An 11,080-nucleotide genomic window follows, 5' to 3' on the forward strand; every position below is an offset into this window, starting at 1 on the left:
GGCAATACAAAACAGATCTACAAACACTCTGTCTTGGAATTTTTTTTCTTTTTTTTAGGTCAAGATAACCGGAACTTCTATTTAATTCCTGTGAGCCTAGACATGTTCTCAATGATACAATCTTAGAAGAACATTAACAAAGAACTAGTCAAGGTAGAAATCTGATACTGACGAAACTCAACCTGAAACTGAAAATACTGTATCATTTTAGATTTGTTATGCAACCACAAACTGATTTACATGTAGGTAAAAAACTTCACGAACTCACTCCACACACACACACACACACACACACACACATCAGAACATAAGCTCTGTTAACAACCAAATTACTAATGAAAGCAAGGTGTGAAGGAGCATGGAGAAACACACACACACACACACACACACACATACGTGTTTTCGGGACATATCGGTACATAAGACAAAAATGTGAAAAATGGGAACATGCCTTTCCCAAGGTCCTAGAGGCTGGGGAATCAAAGTGTTTCTTCCCCATGCTTCCAGGAATATGCCCATCTGTTGAGATTTTGGCTAGGGCAAACTTTTGGTCAAACCTGATTTTAATGCTACTTGTGAGGACACTGTCAGGTTTATGTGACTTATAGGTGCAATAAAATCACACACTGATATTTCATGTTTAGGTGAATTGTGAAACCCATGGATACACACAAAATTTTCATGTATACATGACTTATAAAGACTAGGAAAGGGTAGGGTCTGTATTATTACCTTGGCTCCTGTTGGATATGTTTGAAATACCTATATAATAGACACAGGTGTACAATAGTCATGCTCATCAGTCAGGTAACCTCTGACAGAAATGTCAGATATTCACATGTTAATACAACACAGTAAAACTAAGCTTTGTAGAGACTTAAAATGAGACATAGCTAAAAAATGTGGTCAGTCTGCTTTTTAAGTCTTATTGTATTGCATTTATAAATTTTGTAGTACATGTTCATGTGAATAAAGACATGGAACACTTTCTGCCATTTTTTCTTTTTTAATTGCTGGCAAAATATGTCAATTGAAACAGAACAGAAAATACAGAAATCTTGCCTCCAGGGAATTGTTACTGCAACTCATCACTGAAGTGCTATGACTGCTGCTTCTCAGTGACAAACTTAAACTTGTAGGTTTCTCTCCCCACTGTGTACTGTAGCTATCCCCACTGGCATGTCCTTGAACAATTTTTGGGAGCAAGAGATTCTGTGATTCTCAGTTCGTTACTACAGAGACTTGTGTCTGAGGAATTGCCACCTGAGTCTGGAACATAGTCAATATCTTCATAATCTGTACAATCTGAAGATTCATCAGTAGAGATCTGAAGGAAAAAGGAGAAAAAAGCCAGGTTATCATTCCCCATACAGTACCATCACATATTGTAAGTGATGACTTGTAAGAGATGAGTCATTAAAAACATGAAATTGAATTGCATTGGATTCCTAATACATTCACTACTGTGTCGTATACATTACCTGGTCACTTAAGCTTGCAGAGTTTCCATCATGAAATCCACCATCATCGACCAAGGGATGTTCAACCTTTAAAACCATTATTAATACTGTAAATACAATTGACTGAATAGACATTTTCACCCCACTTATATTAAAGTGGAAATGTTTAAATGATTTAAATAACACTTTGAAAATATTTTGCCTCACATACCTACCTATGATGACATACTATTAAGACAATAATCCCTAAACCACAACACATCTCAGTGTGCGATTTGATGTTGATGGTGTATGATATAAAGGAGAACAATGCATAGCATGAAAATTTTCGTTACTATGACTCACCTATCGCATAGAAGTATAACTAATATTTTGAGAGAAAAAATCTGTTGCAACTTTGTCTTTCAAACATGGTGCATGAACTGGAAACAACAAGTGAATGAGAAAAAATCTGCTAGGCCCATGGAGGTTCTTGTAAAATGAATACCTTGAAAAGAATTAATTTGCATATGACCGTATGACCTATTTGCGTACTCACAGAATTATTCATTCTGGTTAACAGACTCAAAATCATCTGCCTCTCTCTCTCAAATATCTTTTTCTTGGCCTCATCGTAACGTTCCTCACACCGAGCATGATGCCGCTTTAGATTTTGCAGATGGCGGCTTGCTCTTGACTGTCCATATCAAGAATTAAATGTAAAAAACCTTAGTCCTAGTTAAGTTTATACAATATTTCCTCAAATAGTGAATATCCTCAGTAAAAGAACATAACATTTTTGAATGAAGGAGAAGAAGGCAGCTGTCTTACTTGCCTTGCAGTAGCTGTCTGGTGGAAGGAGACACCTCCAGTGGTCTGGCTGACCTTAATTGAAATGACAGAGATTCATTATTTGTTTGAGATTACACAGAACTGTAACTAAAAATTATGATGCAATTAATTATAGCAAAAATAGAAATAATAGTGGTTCTAACTTCTTCTGTTGTTGTCAAAGAAAGCTCTAAACCCTACACTGATGTAAATTGATCTACTTCCCCAGAAATCCAATGGTGATATCGATGATATTGTGAACATTTAAAAAAAAAAACTGATTGTTTCGATACAGTGAAAGGGCATTTCATGTATGCACGGGGGCCAACTGAGATATCTACTTAATTCCAAATAGAATAAATTAATGTGTAATTACCTGTTGGAAAGATGAAGTGGATCTCTTGCTCATATCTTGGTCTGCAGAAAGTTGAGTAAGGATCTGAACGCTTGATGTCTGCAACAAAACACAACAATACAGAGTCAGACATATTCTCTACTATAAATCCTGACTAATTAATAGACAAATGATCATACTTGCTTCAGTGAACATAATTCACAGTATGATCTATGCGCATTATGCCAAACTCTATAGAAACTGCTAACACTGTTCATCATCTGCTACCCAACAATATGAGGACATGTAACACACACTCTACAGTCGTTGGGTCGGACAATATGGGGACATCACCTGAAACACACTCAGTCTTTCAGAGCCTATAACAATATGAGGACATGGTACACACTCTCTACAGTCGTTGGGTCAGACAATATGGGGACATCACCTGAAACACACTCAGTCTTTCACAGCCTATAACAATATGAGGACATGGTACACACTCTCTACAGTCGATGGGTCAGACAATATGGGGACATCACCTGAAACACACTCAGTCTTTCACAGCCTATAACAATATGAGGACATGGTACACACTCTCTACAGTCGTTGGGTCAGACAATATGGGGACATCAACTGAAACACACTCAGTCTTTCACAGCCTATAACAATATGGGGACATGGTACACACTCTCTACAGTCGTTGGGTCAGACAATATGGGGACATCAACTGAAACACACTCAAGTCTTTCACAGCCTAAAACAATATGGGGACATGACGACTGAACACATATAGAGTCCATGTTCCTGACTTCAAACATCTTCTGTTGTTGTCAAAGAAAGATCTAAACCCTACACTGATGTGAAATGATCTGCATCCCCAGAAATCCAATCATGCAAACTAATCAGCAGATGTAAGATGGACAAAAATATCAGCAAAAAGGACTAAAAATAAAGAATTTTGTGAGAATAAAGATTAATTTGATGCTTTAAGGGGAAGTTAGAGCTAACAAATGGTATAGCCAATTTCTTTCTGCTACGCTATTCAAAAACAGGTGATGTTAATATTGATATTGTGAACATTTCACACAAACTGATTGTTTTAATACAGTGAAGGGGCATTTCATGTATGCAATGGAGCCAAATGAGACATCTACTTAATTCCAAATGGAACAAATTAATGTGTAATTACCTGTTGGAAGGATGAAGTGGATCTCTCGCTCGCTTCTTGGTCTACAGAAGGTTGAGTCAGGATCTGAACACTTGGTGTCTGCAACAAAACACAAAAATACAGTGTCAGACATATTCTGTACTATAAATCCTGACAAATTAATGAACGAATGATCATACTCGTTTCGGTGAACGTAATTCACAGGAGGATCTAGGCGCATTATGCCAAACTCTATAGAAACTGCTAACACTGTACATCATCTGCTACCCAACAATATGAGGACATGTAACACACACTCTACAGTCGTTGGGTCAGACAATATGGGGACATCACCTGAAACACACTGAGTCTTTCAGAGCCTATAACAATATGAGGACTTGGTACACACTCTCTACAGTCGTTGGGTCAGACAATATGGGGACATCACCTGAAACACACTCAGTCATTCACAGCCTATAACAATATGAGGACATGTAACACACACTCTACAGTCGTTGGGTCAGACAATATGGGGACATCACCTGAAACACACTCAAGTCTTTCACAGCCTAAAACAATATGGGGACATGACGACTGAACACATATAGAGTCCATGTTCCTGACTTCAAACATCTTCTGTTGTTGTCAAAGAAAGATCTAAACCCTACACTGATGTGAAATGATCTGCATCCCCAGAAATCCAATCATGTAAACTGATCAGCAGATCTAACATGGACAAAAACATTAGCAAAAAGGACTAAAAATGAAGAATTTTGTGAGAATAAAGATTAATTAGATGCTTTAAGGGGAAGTTAGAGCTAACAAATGGTATAGCCAATTTCTCTCTGCTCAGCTATTCACAAACAAGTAATGCTAACACCGATATCGTGAACATTTCACACAAACTGATTGTTTTAATACAGTGAAAGGGCATTTCATATATACATTGGAGCCAACAGAGACATAGACTTAATTCCAAATAGAATACATTAATGTGTAATTACCTGTTGGAAGGATGAAGTGGATCTCATGCTCACTTCTTGGTCTGCAGAAAGTTGAGTCAGGATCTGAACACTTGGTGTCTGCAACAAAACACAACAATACAGTGTCAGACATATTCTCTACTATAAATCCTGACTAATTAATAAACAAATTATCATACTTGTTTCAGTAAACATAATTCACAGGAGGATCTAGGCTCATTATGCCAAACTCTATAGAAACTGCTAACACTGTACATCATCTGCTACCCAACAATATGAGGACATGTAACACACACTCTACAGTCAATGGGTCAGACAATATGGGGACATCACCTGAAACACACTCAGTCTTTCACAGCCTAAAACAATATGGGGACATGTAGCACACGCTCTACATTCGATGGGTCAGACCATGAAGACACCAACTGAAACACACTCAAGTCTTTCACAGCCTAAAACAATATGGGGACATGACGACTGAACACATATAGAGTCCATGTTCCTGACTTCAAACTTATTCTGTTGTTGTCAAAGAAAGCTCTAAACCCTACACTGATGTGAAATGATCTGCATCCCCAGAAATCCAATCATGTAAACTGATCAATAGTTGTAACATGGACAAAAATATTACCAAAAAGGACTAAAAATAAAGAATTTTGTGAGAATAAAGATTAATTTGATGCTTTAAGGGGAAGTCAGAGCTAACAAATGGTATAGCCAATTTCTTTCTGCTACGCTATTCAAAAACAGGTGATGCTAATATTGATATTGTGAACATTTCACACAAACTGATTGTTTTAATACAGTGAAAGGGCATTTCATGTATGCAATGGAGCCAAATGAGACATCTACTTAATTCCAAATGGAACAAATTAATGTGTAATTACCTGTTGGAAGGATGAAGTGGATCTCTCGCTCGCTTCTTGGTCTACAGAAGGTTGAGTCAGGATCTGAACACTTGGTGTCTGCAACAAAACACAAAAATACAGTGTCAGACATATTCTGTACTATAAATCCTGACAAATTAATGAACAAATGATCATACTCGTTTCGGAGAAACGTAATTCACAGGAGGATCTAGGCGCATTATGCCAAACTCTATAGAAACTGCTAACACTGTACAGCATCTGCTACCCAACATTATGAGGATACGTAACACACACTCTACAGTCGTTGGGTCAGACAATATGAAGACATCACCTGAAACACACTCAAGTCTGTCACAGCCTAAAACAATATGAGGACATGTAACACACACTCTACAGTCGTTGGGTCAGACAATATGGGGACATCACCTGAAACACACTCAGTCTTTCACAGCCTAAAACAATATGGGGACATGTAGCACACGCTCTACATTCGATGGGTCAGACCATGAGGACATCAACTGAAACACACTCAAGTCTTTCACAGCCTAAAACAATATGGGGACATGACGACTGAACACATATAGAGTCCATGTTCCTGACTTCAAACTTCTTCTGTTGTTGTCAAAGAAAGCTCTAAACCCTACACTGATGTGAAATGATCTGCATCCCCAGAAATCCAATCATGTAAACTGATCAGCAGATCTAACATGGACAAAAACATTAGCAAAAAGGACTAAAAATGAAGAATTTTGTGAGAATAGATGCTTTAAGGGGAAGTTAGAGCTAACAAATGGTATAGCCAATTTCTCTCTGCTCAGCTATTCATAAACAAGTAATGCTAACATCGATATCGTGAACATTTCACACAAACTGATTGTTTTAATACAGTGAAAGGGCATTTCATATATACATTGGAGCCAACAGAGACATAGACTTAATTCCAAATAGAATAAATTAATGTGTAATTACCTGTTGGAAGGATGAAGTGGATCTCATGCTCACTTCTTGGTCTGCAGAAAGTTGAGTCAGGATCTGAACACTTGGTGTCTGCAACAAAACACAACAATACAGTGTCAGACATATTCTCTACTATAAATCCTGACTAATTAATAAACAAATTATTATACTTGTTTCAGTAAACATAATTCACAGGAGGATCTAGGCTCATTATGCCAAACTCTATAGAAACTGCTAACACTGTACAGCATCTGCTACCCAACATTATGAGGACACGTAACACACACTCTACAGTCGATGGTTCAGACAATATGGGGACATCACCTGAAACACACTTATGTCTTTCACAGCCTAAAACAATATGGGGACATGACGACTGAACACATATAGAGTCCATGTTCCTGACTTCTAACATCTTCTGTTGTTGTCAAAGAAAGCTCTAAACCCCACACTGATGTGAAATGATCTACATCCCCCGAAATCCAATCATGTAAACTGATCAGCAGATGTAACATGGACAAAAACATCAGCAAAAAGGACTAAAAATAAAGAATTTTGTGAGAATAAAGATCAATTTGATGCTTTCAGGGGAAGTTAGTGCCAACAAATGGTATAGCCAATTTCTTTCTGCTACGCTATTCAAAAACAGGTGATGCCAATATTGATATTGTGAACATTTCACACAAACTGATTGCTTTAATACAGTGAAAGGGCATTTTATGTATGTAATGGAGCCAACTGAGACATCTACTTAATTCCAAATAGAATAAATTAATGTGTAATTACCTGTTGGAAGGATGAAGTGGATCTCTTGCTCACTTCTTGGTCTGCAGAAGGTTGAGTCAGGATCTGAACACTTGGTGTCTGCAACAAAACGCAACAATACAGTGTCAGACATATTCTGTACTATAAATCCTGACAAATTAATGAACAAATGATCATACTTGTTTCGGTGAACGTAATTCACAGGAGGATCTAGGCGCATTATGCCAAACTCCATAGAAACTGCTAACACTGTACATCATCTGCTACCCAACAATATGAGGACATGTAACACACACTCTACAGTCGTTGGGTCAGACAATATGGGGACATCACCTGAAACACACTCAGTCTTTCACAGCCTAAAACAATATGGGGACATGACGACTGAACACATATAGAGTCCATGTTCCTGACTTCAAACATCTTCTGTTGTTGTCAAAGAAAGATCTAAACCCTACACTGATGTGAAATGATCTGCATCCCCAGAAATCCAATCATGCAAACTAATCAGCAGATGTAAGATGGACAAAAATATCAGCAAAAAGGACTAAAAATAAAGAATTTTGTGAGAATAAAGATTAATTTGATGCTTTAAGGGGAAGTCAGCGCTAACAAATGGTATAGCCAATTTCTTTCTGCTAAGCTATTCAAAAACAAGTCATGCTAACATTGTTATTGTGACCATTTTAAACAAATTGATTGTTTTAATACAGTGAAAGGGCATTTCATGTATACACTGGAGCCAACTGAGACATCTACTTAATTCCAAATAGAATAAATGAATGTGTAATTACCTGTTGGAAGGATGAAGTGGATCTCTCGCTTGCTTCTTAGTCTGTAGAAGGTTGAGTCAGGATCTGAACACTTGGTGTCTGCAACAAAACACAACAATACAGTGTCAGACATATTCTGTACTATAAATCCTGACAAATTAATGAACAAATGATCATACTTGTTTCGGTGAACGTAATTCACAGGAGGATCTAGGCGCATTATGCCAAACTCCATAGAAACTGCTAACACTGTACATCATCTGCTACCCAACAATATGAGGACATGTAACACACACTCTACAGTCGTTGGGTCAGACAATATGGGGACATCACCTGAAACACACTCAGTCTTTCACAGCCTAAAACAATATGGGGACATGTAGCACACGCTCTACATTCGATGGGTCAGACCATGAGGACATCAACTGAAACACACTCAAGTCTTTCACAGCCTAAAACAATATGGGGACATGACGACTGAACACATATAGAGTCCATGTTCCTGACTTCAAACATCTTCTGTTGTTGTCAAAGAAAGATCTAAACCCTACACTGATGTGAAATGATCTGCATCCCCAGAAATCCAATCATGCAAACTAATCAGCAGATGTAAGATGGACAAAAATATCAGCAAAAAGGACTAAAAATGAAGAATTTTGTGAGATTAAAGATTAATTTGATGCTTTAAGGGGAAGTTAGAGCTAACAAATGGTATAGCCAATTTCTTTCTGCTAAGCTATTCAAAAACAAGTCATGCTAACATTGTTATTGTGACCATTTTAAACAAATTGATTGTTTTAATACAGTGAAAGGGCATTTCATGTATACACTGGAGCCAACTGAGACATCTACTTAATTCCAAATAGAATAAATGAATGTGTAATTACCTGTTGGAAGGATGAAGTGGATCTCTCGCTTGCTTCTTAGTCTGTAGAAGGTTGAGTCAGGATCTGAACACTTGGTGTCTGCAACAAAACACAACAATACAGTGTCAGACATATTCTGTACTATAAATCCTGACAAATTAATGAACAAATGATCATACTTGTTTCGGTGAACGTAATTCACAGGAGGATCTAGGCGCATTATGCCAAACTCCATAGAAACTGCTAACACTGTACATCATCTGCTACCCAACAATATGAGGACATGTAACACACACTCTACAGTCGTTGGGTCAGACAATATGGGGACATCACCTGAAACACACTCAGTCTTTCACAGCCTAAAACAATATGGGGACATGTAGCACACGCTCTACATTCGATGGGTCAGACCATGAGGACATCAACTGAAACACACTCAAGTCTTTCACAGCCTAAAACAATATGGGGACATGACGACTGAACACATATAGAGTCCATGTTCCTGACTTCAAACATCTTCTGTTGTTGTCAAAGAAAGATCTAAACCCTACACTGATGTGAAATGATCTGCATCCCCAGAAATCCAATCATGCAAACTAATCAGCAGATTTAAGATGGACAAAAATATCAGCAAAAAGGACTAAAAATAAAGAATTTTGTGAGAATAAAGATTAATTTGATGCTTTAAGGGGAAGTCAGCGCTAACAAATGGTATAGCCAATTTCTTTCTGCTACGCTATTCAAAAACAGGTGATGCTAATATTGATATTGTGAACATTTCACACAAACTGATTGTTTTAATACAGTGAAAGGGCATTTCATGTATGCACTGGAGCCAACTGAGACATCTACTTAATTCCAAATGGAACAAATGAATGTGTAATTACCTGTTGGAAGGATGAAGTGGATCTCTCGCTTGCTTCTTGGTCTGTAGAAGGTTGAGTCAGGATCTGAACACTTGGTGTCTGCAACAAAACACAACAATACAGTGTCAGACATATTCTGTACTATAAATCCTGACAAATTAATGAACAAATGATCATACTTGTTTCGGTGAACGTAATTCACAGGAGGATCTAGGCGCATTATGCCAAACTCTATAGAAACTGCTAACACTGTACATCATCTGCTACCCAACAATATGAGGACATGTAACACACACTCTACAGTCGTTGGGTCAGACAATATGGGGACATCACCTGAAACACACTCAGTCTTTCACAGCCTAAAACAATATGAGGACTTGGTACACACTCTCTACAGTCGATGGGTCAGACAATATGGGGACATCAACTGAAACACACTCAAGTCTTTCACAGCCTAAAACAATATGGGGACATGTAGCACACGCTCTACATTCGATGGGTCAGACCATGAGGACATCAACTGAAACACACTCAAGTCTTTCACAGCCTAAAACAATATGGGGACATGACGACTGAACACATATAGAGTCCATGTTCCTGACTTCAAACATCTTCTGTTGTTGTCAAAGAAAGATCTAAACCCTACACTGATATGAAATGATCTGCATCCCCAGAAATCCAATCATGCAAACTGATCAGCAGATCTAACATGGACAAAAACATTAGCAAAAAGGACTAAAAATGAAGAATTTTGTGAGAATAAAGATTAATTAGATGCTTTAAGGGGAAGTTAGAGCTAACAAATGGTATAGCCAATTTCTCTCTGCTCAGCTATTCACAAACAAGTAATGCCAACATTGATATTGTGAACATTTCACACAAACTGATTGTTTTAATACAGTGAAAGGGCATTTCATGTATGCAATGGAGCCAACTGAGACATCTACTTAATTCCAAAAAGAACAAATTAATGTGTAATTACCTGTTGGAAGGATGAAGTGGATCTCTCGCTTGCTTCTTGGTCTGTAGAAGGTTGAGTCAGGATCTGAACACTTGGTGTCTGCAACAAAACACAACAATACAGTGTCAGACATATTCTCTACTATAAATCCTGACTAATTAATGAACAAATGATCATACTTGTTTCAGTAAACATAATTCACAGGAGGATCTAGGCTCATTATGCCAAACTCTATAGAAACTGCTAACACTGTACAGCATCTGCTACCCAACATTATGAGGACACG

General features: G+C 37.7%; 1 protein-coding gene across 1 annotated transcript; it reads right to left on the bottom strand.

Annotated features, from left to right (window-relative positions):
- Window positions 1-375: 375 nt before the first annotated feature.
- LOC115567163 (uncharacterized) lies at window positions 376-11,068 on the bottom strand. Its single transcript, XM_030393476.1, has 14 exons — window positions 11,062-11,068; window positions 10,816-10,893; window positions 9,855-9,932; window positions 8,989-9,066; window positions 8,123-8,200; window positions 7,350-7,427; window positions 6,576-6,653; window positions 5,625-5,702; window positions 4,759-4,836; window positions 3,797-3,874; window positions 2,647-2,724; window positions 2,275-2,324; window positions 1,482-1,547; window positions 376-1,327 (listed from the first exon to the last, which is right to left on the bottom strand). The coding sequence occupies exons 1-14, from the start codon at window positions 11,066-11,068 to the stop codon at window positions 1,166-1,168; spliced, it is 1,065 nt and encodes a 354-aa protein (XP_030249336.1). The 3' UTR covers window positions 376-1,165.
- Window positions 11,069-11,080: the final 12 nt, after the last annotated feature.

The sequence above is a fragment of the Sparus aurata genome, chromosome 17, assembly GCF_900880675.1.
Source record: "Sparus aurata chromosome 17, fSpaAur1.1, whole genome shotgun sequence".
Classification (NCBI taxonomy): domain Eukaryota; kingdom Metazoa; phylum Chordata; class Actinopteri; order Spariformes; family Sparidae; genus Sparus; species Sparus aurata.